The sequence below is a fragment of the Molossus molossus genome, unplaced genomic scaffold (genome assembly GCF_014108415.1).
Source record: "Molossus molossus isolate mMolMol1 unplaced genomic scaffold, mMolMol1.p scaffold_m16_p_19, whole genome shotgun sequence".
In the NCBI taxonomy this organism is placed as follows: Eukaryota; Metazoa; Chordata; class Mammalia; order Chiroptera; family Molossidae; genus Molossus; species Molossus molossus.
Window position 1 is genome coordinate 42151516 of NW_023425354.1, and position 14920 is coordinate 42166435.

At 42.0% G+C, this 14920-nt stretch overlaps 1 protein-coding gene across 1 annotated transcript in view; it reads right to left on the reverse strand.

Annotated features, from left to right (window-relative positions):
- Positions 1-5345: 5345 nt before the first annotated feature.
- The window catches only part of CRK (CRK proto-oncogene, adaptor protein), a 35038-nt gene continuing 25463 nt past the window's right edge, over positions 5346-14920 (reverse strand). Inside the window, exon 3 of the mRNA XM_036268177.1 lies at positions 5346-7701. Coding sequence (XP_036124070.1) covers positions 7564-7701 — 138 coding nt within the window. The 3' untranslated portion in view covers positions 5346-7563. The remainder of the gene's footprint in view (positions 7702-14920) is intronic.

Here is a 14920-nt window from a genome sequence, read left to right on the forward strand (position 1 = left end):
AAGTGAATAATCTTCATTGTTTGAATATAGCTCATTTCTAAGTGATCCAGTCACCTCCCCTTCAGGGGAAAAGGAAAAGGGACATGGCCACAGGGAACCCAAACCCTTGAGACTGGGCTTTTAAAAGCATGTCATATGTTTCTGTAATGCAAGGACCTTCCTAAATGGGTTTTACTCTGACCAATATTAAAATGGACCTACAGCCCTGGCCGGTTTGGCTTAGCGGTTAGAGCGTCGGCCTGCGGTCCTGAGAGACCCGGGTTCGGTTCCCGCTAAGGGCACGTACCTCGGTTGCAGTTTGTCCCCGGCCCTGGTTGGTCGTGAGGGTGGCAGCCACTCGATGTGTTCCTTTCACATCGATGTTTCTCTCTCTCTCTCTCTGTTCCTCTCTCTCCCTCCCACTCTACCTGAACAAAAAATGGAAAAAATGTCCTCTGGTGAGGATAAAAAAAATAAAAAATAAAAAATAAATAAAATGGACCTACACATGCCCTGGCTGGGTAGCTCAGTTGGTTAGAGTTACCTCGATATGCCAAGGTTGCGGGTTTGAACTCCAGTCAGGGTAATTATGAGAATCAACCAATGAATGAATAAGTGAAACAACAAATCAATGTTTCTCTCTCTCTCTCTCTCTCTCTCTCTCTCTCTCTCTCTCTCTCTCAAATCAATCAATAAACCCTGGATGGTTCGGCTCAGTGGTTAGTTTCGACCGCAGACCAAAGAATCACTGGTTCGATTTTGGTCAAGGGCAGTTCGGTCCCGGCCCTGGTCGGGGTCATGCAGGAGGCAGCCAGTTGATGTGTCTCTCTCACATCAATGTTTCTCTCTCTCTCTTCCTCCCATTCTATCTGAAGATAAATGGAAAAATATCCTTGTGTGAGCCCGGCCGGTATGGCTCAGTGGTTGAGCATCGACCCATGTACCAAGAGGTCGCCGGTTTGATTCCTGGTCAGGGCACATGCCCAGGTTGTGGGCCAAATCCCCAGTGGGGGGCAGGAGGCGGTCAGTCAATGTTCTCTCTCATCAATGTTTCTGTCTCTCCCTCTCTCTCTAAAATCAATAAAGAAAAAAAAATTAAAATTTCCTTGTGTGAGAATTAGAAAAAAAAATCAATAGGAAAATATCCTCAAGTGAGGGTTAAAAAATAACAAGAAATAATATAATAATAAAATAAAATCAATCAATAAAATAAACCTACACTCTTTGAGCATACAGGACCAGGGATGTAGAACAGGGAGTGGAAGGGAGCAGCTGGGAGGTAACCAGCCAGGTCCCTATTCCCCAGCACTCAACGCGGCTGAGGAAAATATTGATTTAGCAAATATGTATTGTCTGCTGCGAGCCAGGTTCTGTGCTGGGCTCTGGAGAGGTAATGATGAGCAAAGCAGATGTGGCTCCTGTCCTGCTGGAGCTGATTTTATAGTCTGAGATGAAATGAAATCATCACAGAAACATGTAATTACACTCTGAGAGGAGTGCATGAAGGTGAATGATGTCATTAGAAACAGGACTTGGGGCTTCAAGAAAGGGACATTTAAACTGGAACCAAGAGGTAAGTAACAGCTAGGGGAAGGAGATGGCAGAGGAAGTTTCTTAGAATGGGGAAGGGCTTGCCATCTGAGCTGAAAGGAAAGCCTTCCAGGAGCACAGAGATCTAGACAGACTGAAGAAAGGTCATCACTGCTGGGTAGGCCATCCTCTGGAATGCAGATTGTGATCAAAAAGAAAACATCGGAAAGCTTTTTATGCAAGGGAGTTCCGTGATCAAGTTTACCTTGTGAGAAGATCCTCGCGGTTGCTCTGTAATGAGCAGATTGAGGAAAGTGACTATAACCAGGAAGGTTGTTGTAGTGGTCCAAGGAGACACGATGGCTACTTGGGTGGTGGTGGTGAAGGTCTACAAATGTGCAATAGGGAATATTTGGGAGGGGGAGCTGACAGGACTTAGTGATGAACTGGCTGTGGGGGGAGAGGGATCACTGTAAGTAGGCTGTCAACTTGCACATTTAGCAGAATAATCAAAGCTAATGTTTACTGAGTGCCAGGTATAGTTGTGACCAATTAGGGACATTCAGTTGAGGTGGCAAGAGGGGCTGTAATCCAAATCACACTGTGTCTGCATGTTTCAAGCTGTAAGCCTGGCAAGGGCTGGTCCACACAGAGGAAGGGGGTGCCTTTATCTTTTTCTTTTTCTTTTTATTGTTGAAAGGGTGCCTTTCTCTACTGGTTACTCACAAAAAGTTGCAATCTGATCACCAAGCTCTCTGTGTCTGGTGACCCTGACCAGAACAATTACTTTTAGAAAGCCACCAGAGGCCCCTGTAGGGGTTATGGATATGGTTTTTGTCCTCTGTTACTCCTAAAATGCAAATTTACAAGGGCAGAGTCTATTCCACAGGAGCTATTATACTTAGAACTACTGTAATCTGATCAAAATGTCTAGTCACTGAAGCACCCAGATAGCCAACAAAATATGGAGTCAAGCCCTGGCTGGTTTGGCTCAGCGGTTAGAGTGTCGGCCTGCGGTCCAGAGAGACCTGGGTTTGGTTCCCCACTAAAGGCATGTACCACGGTTGCAGTTTGTCCCCAGCCCTGATTGGTGGTGCAGGTGGCAGCCACTCGATGTGTCCCTTTCATGTCGATGTTTCTCTCTCTCTCTCTTCCTCTCTCCCCCTCCCGCTCTGTCTGAATAAAGAATGGAAAAAAAGGCCTCTGGTGACAAAAAAAAAAAAAAATGGAGTCAAACCTCCCTTTGGTGATAATGGATGAGTAGCTCCTTTTGGTGGCAGTAGGTATCATTGAGTCGTATGTTTTCTCAAATAACTATAAAATGAGGAATGAGATTAAGATTGGTATCACCCCATTATTGGTAATCTTTGGACAATGTGGCAACACCAGCCAAGGCAGCCAAGACATTGTTAGAACCCCCAGCTACAAAGGGCTCATGGGAACCCATAGTCAAGCCTAGGAGGGCAAGAAAGCATTGAGTGTGCATAGCAACCTGCACAAAACACATAGCAACCATAGGATGCTCAATCCTGCATTACACAAAACACTAGGCTAGCCCAGATGTAGCTAAGTGTTATACCCTTATATACTACCAAATTCATTTTCACTCTCAGAATATATACTTTCCCAGCATCAAGAAAAAAGGAGGAACCCGTCTGTGATCACACCTCAGTGCTCCACTTTCCTAGTTTCCTGCTGGTACTCAGAACCTTAGAGAAGCCCATGTACCCCACCAGCTTGAAATAAGGCTTAGAAACTCCATGATGTTTTAAAGGGAACAGAGGGAGGCTTTGAACTAGTCAACCTCCACATGTCGAATCAATCACCCCTCCCCACTCCCAGAAAGCTAAAATGTCCATCATCTTCACTTGAAGTGGGAAGACAGAAAAGGTCTGCCCAAGCTTGTTTACCTTTGAACATTCAGTCAGTATTTTAATGCCCACTTTGCTAGAATTCAACACAGGTCTAAAATTTAAGTAAATCAGGCCAACCAGACATACTGGAGGCACCCCCTTGACCAAAAGCAAACCTGGCAGCTCATTTATTTCTGCTTGCTTTCATTCGGTATCCCTAGGATTCTCAAACACTACTTTCTTTTTGAATTTCACTTAAAAAAAGATTTTTGCTCTGGCCAGTTTGGCTCAGCAGTTAGAGCACCAGCCCATGGACCAGAGGGTTGTGGGTTCAATTCCCAGTCACGGGCATGTTACCTGGGTTGCAGGTTTGATCCCCAGCCCTGGTCGGGGTTGTACTGGAAGCAACCAATCCGATGTGTCTGTTGTGTCTCTCTCTCCCCCTTCCACTCTATCTAAAAATTAATGGAGAAGTATCCTTGGGGATTAACAAAAAAAAAACAAAAAAATTGATTTTTAGAAAGAGAAAGGAAGGGAACTGGAGAGATAAATGTGAGAGTGCAATACTGATCGATCACCTGCCTCCTGCACACCCTCCACTGGGGAATTGAGCCTGTAACCTGGGCATGTGCCCTGACCAGGAATCAAACTGGCAAGCTTTAGGTGCATGGGACAATGTCCAATTCACTGAGCCACACTGTCCAGGGTTGAACCTCACTTCTTGATGACTAGTTCTTCTATGTCCCCCACCTTATTTCCCTATTTCTTTTTCTTCAGGAGATGCATGGCAGCAGAGCTCCAAACTCTTACCCTCCTCCTGCCAAATTTAGAACTATTTTGACGTTTTCTACTATGGAGGGGGCCTCTTCCCTCTTCGTATCTATAAGAGGAACAGAACCTAATCTGAAGATCGGGGTCACAAAATATAGGAGCTAGTATGAGCACTCCAGGCTATGTAAAGGAACCCAACACTCAACATGTTTTTTAAAACAAGATTTCGGCAGTTTATTTTTTGACAAAGTTGAAACATTCTTAAATCACTTTGCAGTTAAGCTTGTGTATGCCAAAGTTGACTCCCTTTAGAATAGGTTCCTTTATTTAACTCTGGGTCAACACTCTGCTGTCTATAACAGTAACTAGATGTGTTCTGGGTCAAAGGTGTAACACAGAATAAGTAACTGGCGAAGACTGTCCTTTTCATTTTAAAACTTCAGCACCCATACAACACAAAACTATAGAGTATTATGTCAATTTTAGGTTTATATATTCACACACTGTGTATGTGTCTATAATTATCTACCCTGAAAATATACTACTTAAATAAAAAAGGAGATATCTGGATATCTACACGAACATTCTAAAAACCTATTGTATAACATCCATACTTCTCATTTGCTTTACAAAGCCCCCTACCACATAATTTTTTTTACACCCACATATAACCATTTCTAGACAAGTTTGATGTTCTCTATCAATGTCACTCCAGATTTCCAATCATTATATAATCATTCTTCTTATAGTTCCCTCAAGTCAGTATTTCATTACTTCTGGAGACCCTTTAAAACATCACCAGTGATTAACCCCAGCGTTAATGAGTATTCACAGAGTGTGCACAATTGTTTCTCATTACATGATTGTAGGCTGAGTGCACATACCTCTTATTCCCTAAGCATACAGATTTAGCTCTTTTGTGAAAAATATTTAAACATTACTTTCTTCAAAAGATCACCAAGCCAAATATTTGGCCATATTTTTATTTACTACATATACTATAAACATATACAATACATGCTACAAAAAAAACATTTTTTCAAAATTTAACTGTCAAGAAAGTGTATAGTGTTATAATACAGTGGCACATGTTCATATTTTATTTCAAATTGGTTTGCTTATCATCCATTTCAAACCATTAATAGTGAAATGTTACTTAAGGATAATTAAAAATTACCTATTTGCATTATTAACAAACAATTCCAAGAAATTAATAAGAATTAACCATGTCAAATATTAGTATCCAAAAATTGGGCTTTTGCAGAAATGATTATATAAAATATAGCAGCCAATTTCAGTTTACTTTGTTCTGTGACAATGTACATATGTACTTGAATATGATTCTAGCATTTGTTTCTGAAAGATACTTTTAAGAAGTCCTTTGATTTCTTAAGGTCCAACAACTACCAGATCCAGCCAAATCCAACCCAACAATTCATATAATGGCTTTGGACAACCCATCATTGAGAAATTCTTATGATTTGGGTAGAGTTGCATGTTCCACTAATATTACATAAGATGAAGAGAGACATTACAAGCCAATATCATAATGTCAAAGGCAGAAGAAAATATGAACATTTAAATCAGTTGTGACAAGGTTTTTCTACAAATATTTTAGATGTCATACTTTCAGAAAAACAAGACTTAATGTGTATTTATTTGAACTTTATAGAATCTATACTTTAACTGAAATTTTAACAGAGTAGTCAGATGAAATTGAGTCTAGTATTGCAAATTTGTTCATTCAACATTGAGCACCCACTATGTGCATAGCACTGTGCTAACATTTAAAATGTTGAGTATTAATGTCTTTATCAAGCATCACCTTAGTGTGAGGTAAAAATACATTGAATTAGCGTCAACTCATTAGATTACTTGTGGTAATGTATGTAATCCTGTGCCAGTTGGCTTCCCTGTGCCATATAATGGGCTTCTGCACACCTCTCATTCACTCACACAAACATCTTGCACACCAACACTGCCAGGCATTGTGCTAGTCACTGGGATACCATGATTTGGTGTATGCCAAAGAATGCAATTACCCATGCAAAAGAATTAGAAATATATGTTTTCTTTTCTAAAACAAGGACCTAAGCAAAATATAAAATGTTTCTGTTGGCCATACCATACCATAGACCAGTTAGTGCCTTTCTTGACTGGAAATTAGCTTTGAAGTTTCATATTGTTGATCATTTTTGGTCTCAGAAGTTTATTCTTTGGAGCACCTGACCCCATATAAACCATTCCATACTTAAAAAAAAAAATTGTAAACTAAACTTTAACATAAAGAAAAAGAACCAAAAATGAAGGCAGTTTATAATGTAATGTACTTCATGCACTATTCTGGCAATGTGAAACAAATAATATGTAAGTAATTCATGATTGGTTCAGACGTTTTTCAAAGTGCTAACCCTATCCCCAAACTCATGTAATTTTAACTGGACTTTTATACAAGTTGCACATAAAGCAAAGGGCAGAATTTGGCCCCACAACCTTCTATGGAATATTCTAAGTGATTGGTCCTTCCACTCCAAGTAGAAGCTAAGAATTCCAAAGAATCCCCTAATAGGATACTGGCACGCAGGAGAAATGTCCCTCCTGGATCCCATTAGTCAGGAGTCTGTTTAGCCGCAGTAGCAGTGTGAACCTACTAAGACCCCTTGAGGGAAGGCAGAGAGCTGGGAGTTTGGCTGTCCATTCAATGAATCCAATACTGGCTTAAAGCTATGCACTGAATAAAGTGCTCTGCACATCCTGTTTGTCATCTGGAATGAAAATAAACACTTTTTTGGAGAACTAACCTATCTGTGAAAAAGAATGACAAGGGTTCAAAGAATCCCAAGAAAAGGTACGAAGCATTGACTAGGAAGGAAGACAAATGCCTCTAGTAGTGTCCTCAGAAACCTCAGGATTTGAACTGTCAGAATGAGTCATACATGGTCATGTTCTATAAATGAAAAAGCAATTCCACTGGGTACTATTCACATGGTACATGATTACTTCATGGGGGTAAAAGGGAACAGTCTATTGCCATTTGATAGGATGGTTTCAGAATGAAAACAAAGCCATTGGATAAATCAGGGTAGGTAGTGTGCAAAACTTCTCTCCTGTCCATCAGTTTTCCACAGGTTGACTTGCATTGCCTGAGAGAAAGGAGGCAAGATACCTACCCGTCTGATACATCAGGCATGGCAGCTACCACCTAAAATTTCCAATTCAGAAGTTAACACACAAGCCCTCCAGTTTTGTACCCTGAACGTGGTAAACGGGACTAGGGATGTAGTAGTTCAGTCTAAAAATGATCACAGGTAACAGAACACTTATATAAACTAGACTGTTTTGACATCTGTAAAAAAAATTGTATAGATGGCAATTGAAAAGAAAAAAAGATTGTTCCCATCTGTCAGCAAAACTGTTTGTTGAGCTATACTCAGCTGAAGTCCTCATCAGGATTCTGTTGATCCAGCAGACGAACATGTGTGAATGGGAAGTGACCTCGTTTGCCATTACACTCCCCTTCCCACTGACCACTGACATTAATCTTCGTAACCTTTACCAGCTCACCGACCTGCAGAAGGAGAATAAGGAGAGTACTTTATTCCCAGTTATGAATGAAAGCTGAAACACTCTAATCTCTGATTAGGCATACCTTGCCCACATGATTGCTCTAGGGCTGACATTACAGAAATGGCTATTTGCTACCTCCCAAGCCCCAGCCACGAGACTGATTACTTGTGGTTAATGCAGGCAGAAAGAAGTGATGTTAGCAGTGCAGAAAAACACAGAATACAGAAAACAGAAAGAATCCTAAAAAATACTTTTTGGAAATCTCAAGTGTCCTTTTTTTGTTGTTGTTAATCCTCACATGAGGATATTTTTCTATAGATTTTTAGAGAGAATGGAAAGGGTGGGAGAGAGGGAGGTAGAAAGAAAGAGAGAAAGACAGAGAAACATCCATGCTAGAGAAACATCTATTGGTTGCCTCCCACACGACCCCTACCAGGGCCAGGAAACGAACCTGCAAACCAGGGACATGCCCTTGACCGGGAACCAAACTCGAGACCCTTTGGCTGATACTCTAACCTCTGTGCCAAACCGGCCAGGGCTCAAGTGTCTTTGATGAGCAAGCCCAACTAGAGTGACCTACTATTCCTTTTCTTTATACCCACTACCGTTAGCTTCCTGCCTGCTCTATAAGCTCTGGCCTAGGAAAAGAAATCCATGTGTTCCTCCCTCTCCCCCAGCATACAGCAGCAGCAAAATCTCGCAACCCATTCTCATACACATAGCCTGGCCTGGTTCCAGAAAATGAAGGTTCTCACCACCTCTCTACCAAGGCAAGGAGGCTTTCCCTTTAGGCAGGCATAGGCTAAAATTCAAAATCCCATCATCTCCTTGCAAAGCCCCCACCTTCTTCAGCAACTCACCCCCATCCCACCGTGTACTGATAGACTTTGTTGCTTCCTCAATGACACTTGGCACCTATTCATTAATGAGGGGACATCATGATTACTCTGGTTATAAAAAGCTTCCTGTTGCAACATCAAATATAAAGTTTTGACAATCTAGGATATATATCTATTCTGCTATGAAACTAAGACAGGGTCAAAAAGAGAAAAAAGAAAAACAAACAAAAAAGATAATAAAATAGCCCTGGCCAGTTTGGCTCAGTGGGAACATCAGCCCACTTACCAAAGAGTCTTAGGATCAATTCCTGGTCAAGGACAAATACCTGGGTTGCAGGTTTGATCCCCAGCCCTGGTTAGGTCATGTGGGAGGAAGCCAATTGATGTATCTCTCTCATATCAATGTTTCTCTCTCTCTCTCCCTCCCTCCCTTTCACTCTAAAAAATCAGTTGAAAAATATCCTCGGGTGAGAATTAACAACAACAAAAAAGATTAAAAAAATAAAGAAAAAGAAAAAATAATAATAATATAAAAGACAAGGTCAGGCCTGGCTGGTGTGGCTCGGTGGATTGAGTAATGTCCCATGAACTGAGAGGTCCCAGTTTGATTCCCAGTCAGGGTATGTGCTCAGGTCATGGGCCAAATCCCCAGTTGGAGGGCATGCAGGAGGCATCCAGTCAATGTTCTTTTGTCATTGATGTTTCTCTCTCTCTCTTCCTCTCCCTTCCTCTCTCTCTAAGTATCAATAAAAGAAAAAAAAAAAGGTTAAAAAAAAAAAACTTCTGACTATCTTTTAATGATCAATATCTGAGTTCTGAGATACAAGTGGTTTCTAACCATAATTGTTCATTTGGTTTTAATAAGTTAGTAACTAGTACTTATTGAACTTTCATAAAGAACTGTAGAGAGTATTTTATATAAATTATTTTCTAGTCCAGCTGGTGTGGCTCAGTGACTAAGCATCAACCCATGCACCAGAGGTCACCAGTTCGATTCCCGGCCAGGACACGTGCCCAGGTTGTGGGCTCAATCCCCAGTAGGGGGGCATGCAGGAGGTGGCCAATCAATGTTCTCTCTCATAGATTTTTCTTTCTTTCTTTCTTTCTTTTTTTTCGTATGTGCCCCTAGCGGAAACCGAACCCGGGACACTCTGGTCCGCAGGGCAATGCTCCAACTGCTGAGCCAAACTGACCAGGGCTCTCTCATCGATTTTTCTCTCCCTCCCCCTCTCCCTTCCTCTCTCTCTAAATCAATAAAGGAAAAAATAATAATAATAAAATAATAATAAATTATTTTCTAATCATCATAATAACCCTGTAAGACAGGAACTGTTTTCATTTCACATGTGAAAAAACTGACATTTAGAAAAATTACACAACATACACCTGAGATCACACAGCCAGTGGCAGGGCTGGGATTTGAGCTCAGAAATATCTGGCGCCAAAGCCAATTTATATTCTTTTTACCATACCAGGAACTTTCAAATTATGCTACCAGGGCCCTAGGGGTTCCCTAAGAAAGGCTGTAGGGCCCTGGCCAGTTTTGCTCAGCAGTTAGAGCGTCAGCCCTCGGACCAGAGAGTACAGGGTTCGGTTCCAGCTAAGGGCATATACCTCAGTTTTGCCTATAACGCAGTTTGTCCCCATTCCTGGTTGGGGTTGTGTAGGTGGCAACCAGTTGATGTCTCTCTCTCTCACATCGATGTTTCTCTCTCTTTCCCCCTCTCTCCCTCCCACTCTATCTGAAGATAAATGCAAAAATGTCCTCGGGTGAGGATAAAAAAACAATGTCTGTAGGTAAACTACTGGCCAACTTAGGTCTAGGTCCAAGGCCTTCTCTAGAACCAGCTTGATATCACTTACAGAGGAAACAGCTTGCCCACTAGCCTGTCTGTAATTTTCCAAAGAACTATCTGAAAACCACAGAGGCCTAAAGTGATTGTGGGGGTCACAGGATGCTGAGTAAAGGAAACAGAAACCAGAGAATATAAGAGAGACAAGGAATAAGATAAAAGGCAAGAGTCCGGCTGGTGTGGCTCAGTGGTTGAGTGTTAACCCATGCACCAAGAGGTCACCGGTTCGATTCCCGGTCAGGGCACATGCCCAGGTGTGGGCCCAATCCCCAGTGGGGGACATGCAGGAGGTGGCCAATTGATGTTCTCTCTCTCTCTCCTTCTCCCTTCCTCTGTCTCTAAAATCAATAAAGAAAAAAAGAGATAAAAGGCAAGAAAAAGCAGCTCAGTCTGTCGATATTGTAGAGATTAAGGCTGATGGTGTAAGGGGAAGAAGGGGAACAATGATAATATACTGCATGCCCATCCTTGCAAACAGATCTGATCCCAACAGGCTGCCAGCACCAGGGTTCTGTTTATTCCCAGCAATCTTCCAATTCAAAGTTCCTGACACCTGTAAAACTTTTCATACAGTCTTTGGGGTGAGGAAGACCAGGACATCAAGTAAAAATTTCCTTACTAGTAAAATCAGTCTGGAAGATTTCTTCCTTTATCCCCAATTCTAGTTCTCAGACTTTATCTCATTTGTTCCCTTACTTTTAAACTCTTGCAGTGTTGCAAGAAGGTAGGCACAGCATCAGCTCCATAACATTTGACTGTTTCTTAGTGAATTTTCCTTGTCCTGACCTATTGAACTCCTCACCCTCCACACATACACACAGCATGTTACTAAAACTAATGCCCCTATGCTGCCAGCCCCTTGCTATGTTAAGGTCAATTATATCAAGTGCAGCACTTCTTTCCCCCATTTTTATTATTTATTTGTACTTTCAAAATACTCATGTCATACTAGATACTATTCTGGTAGCTGGACCCAGAATAATTAATATAAATTCCCCACTTAAAAAAAAAATATTTGAGATGTGTATGCTCATGCAAAACTCTAAATGGCCATTTATGTTAGGTTCACTTCCAGATGGGAACAAAGTGGCCAATTTTTTTTTTTAAGAAGCTGGTTTGATGACACCCCAGCTACTATCCCTAACAGGTGTCATATCTGAATTCACCATTTTATTTACTTATTAAAAAATTTTTTTTCTTCACTGATATTAAAGAGAGAGAAAGGGAGAGGGAGAGAAAGCTAGAAACATTGATGAGAGACAACATCGACTGGCCACCTCCTGTGTGCCCCCACTGGGAATTGAACCAGTGACCTCTTGGTGCATGGGTCGATGCTCAACCACTGAGCCACACCAGCCAGGCTGAATCCACTATTTTATTGATATTCTCACACACACACACACACACACACACACACACACACGGGACATTCTGGAGTGCTGGAAACGTTCTATACTTTCATCTCATTATCACATAGGTGTACATGCTTGTATACTGTGAGAGCTGTATACTTATGTTAGTACATTTTACCAACTGATTTCAAATCTAAATAAAAAGGTGTCCAAAAAAGAATGTCTGGCCTTGGCTGATTTGGCTCGACGGTTAGAGTGTTGGCCTGCGGTCCAGAGAGACCCGGGTTCGGTTCCCACTAAGGGAACTTGCAGTTTTGTCCCCAACCCTGGTTGGGTCGTGTGGGTGGCGGCCACTCGATGTGTCCCTTTCACATCTATGTTTCTCTCTCTCTCTCTCTCTGTTCCTCTCTCTCCCTCCCACTCTACCTGAACAAAAAATGGAAAAATGTCCTCGGGTGAGGATAAAAAAAAAAAAAAAAATTAAATTAAATTCTAAAAAAAAGAATGTCTGTTATATTTTATCCAGCTTTTCTAGGTGTTTTGCAGAAGATGGGTCTTCAGGCTATATCCTTAAGCCCACCATTCTACTTGATACCAAAATCTAGGTTTTATTTATTTATTTATTTTTTATCCTCACCTGAGGACACTTTTTGATATTTTGTTTAGATAGAGTGGGAAGGAGAGAGAGAGAGAGAGAAACATCGATGTGAAAGGGACACATCAAGTGGTTGCCACCGGGGACAAACTGCGACCGAGGCATGTGCCCTTAGCGGGAACCAAACCCGGGTCTCTCCAGACTGCAGGCCAACTCTCCAACCGCTGAGCCAACCGGCCAGGGCGATAGCAAAATCTAGGTTTTAACACCTCTCTCTTCTCTCAGTGTTACATTGTTTTTATTTTTAAGAATGAAAACTATGTCCTGGCCTGTTTGGCTCAGCAGTTGGAGCGTCGGCCTGAGGACCAGAGAGTCCCAGGTTCAGTTCCCGCTAGGGGCACTACCAAAAAAAAAAACAACAAGCTATGCCCTGGATGGTGTTTCTCAGTGGTTAGAGCATTGGCCCTCGGACCTAAGGGTTGCGGGTTCAATTCCTGATCAAGGGCACATATAGGGGCTGCAGGTTTGATTCCTGGCCTCAGTCGGAGCACTTGTAGGAGGCAACTAATCAATGTGCCTCTCTGACATCAATGTTTCTCTGTCTCTCTCTCTCTCCTGCATTTCCACTCTCTCTCTCTAAAAAAAAAACAAAAACCAATGGAAAAAATATCCTCAGGTAAGGATTAACAACAACAACAACAAAAGAATTCAAAATGGCATCTCAAATCACATCCCACAGAGCTCTAAGAAAAGGCAGGTTGAAATGTGGACCAGCCCAGCCCCTTGCTGTCAGTACCACAGAACCACACCAGCTTCTCCATAAGCAGGGCAAAATCTGCTGACATGTGCTCAGACCTTTCTTCTTTCAGAGTTCAAAGAGAGAAATAGTAGGGGTTCCAAGAGGCAAGGTATTTCCAGGGAGGAGGAATTATGTGCAAATTAGACCTTTGGACAACATTAGAGTCATCTCTAATGTACATAGGCTCAGGAAAACCATGCCATACTCTGAAATCCAAAATCTTTTAGGCTCTTGGCAGAGAAGCCCAAACATCAGGGAGTGAAAGGCTTTGCCATGACTAAAACTATTTTAATTTTTAAAAAATTCCTTACCTGAGGATACCTTTCTATTTATCATCAGATAGAGTGGGAGGGAGGGAGGGAGAGAAACATCGATGTTGACAGAGCCACACTGACTGGCTGCCTTTCGCACAATCCGACCAGGGCTGGGGACAAACTGCAACTGAAGTACATGCCCTTGACTGGAATCGAACCCGCGACTCATTGGTCCGCAGGCCAATGATCTAACTACTGAGCCAAACCAGCAAGGGTCAATTCTAATTTTTAAATGGATAAAAGAAAAAAGTCTTAAACAGTCAATGGGCTAATTAACCTGCCCAAAGTAGCCTCGAAGTACAAACAGTTTGAGGAAGAACTTATTATTTTTTTTTATTGATTTTATTTTTTATCCTCATCTGAGGACATTTTTCCATTCTTTGCTCAGATAGAGTGGGAGGGAGGGAGAGAGAGAGGGGGAGAGAGAGAGAGAGAGAGAGAAACATCGACGTGAAAGGGACACACTGAGTGGCCGCCACCCGCACAATCCAACCAGGGCCGGGGACAAACTGCAACCGAGATACGTGCCCTTAGCAGGAACCGAACCCGGGTCTCTCTGGACCGCAGGCCAACGCTCTAACAGCTGAGCCAAACCCGCCAGGGAGAGGAAAACCTTATTAAAATTAAGTAACCCTTTGTACCCTGAAACATTCAAAGCACATGGGAACTCCTGGAGTCAAAAAACAGACAAGTCCCAAAGGCAAAATGACTATCCTTAGAGATCACATGAGTCCCAAGTGCTTCAACAGTTTGGAAAAAAGGATGGTTGTCAGCCCTGGGGGATTATTAGGTGGAGGGAGTGTAGAAGGGGACAGGGCAGTCTACAAAAAATGGTGCTAGCCCTGGCCGATTTGGTTCAGCAATTACAGCATTGGCCCACAGATCAAAAGTCTTGGGTTTGATTCTGGTCCAGGGCATGTACCTCAGTTGCAGTTTGGTCCCCAGCCCCATCAGGGCCCTGCGGGAGGCAGCCAATCAATGTGTCTCTCTCACATTGATGTTTCCTTCTCTCTTTCCCTCCCTCCCTCCCACTGTATCTAGAAATCAATGGAAAAATATCCTTGATTTTTTCCATTGAGGATTAAAAAAATTAAATAAAAAAAAAATACAGTAAACTTAAAAAAAGCGCTAAACTTTTTTTTGCCTCTGTAACTTGTTTCCTGAGGCCATTTATTCTATAGCTCACTTCCTCTACCACTCTGACTTTCTAAATAAACTTTCTCTTATAGTTTGAAAATAAAAGAAAGAAAATGGTGCTATACTAAGTGCAGTTCTTTCACCAAGTCAGAAACATGACATGTTTCTGAATCCATGCTCCTCCTCCTGTTAGGCAACAACTCAACTGAAGCAGAATTCCCCAAGGCCAGACAAGGGAGGATGAGGGGGATGCATAAGAGTTTAAAGCTTGGTGTACTATATCAAAGACAAAGAAAGCAAAACTGAATACTTGCCCCAGATATGTTACAAA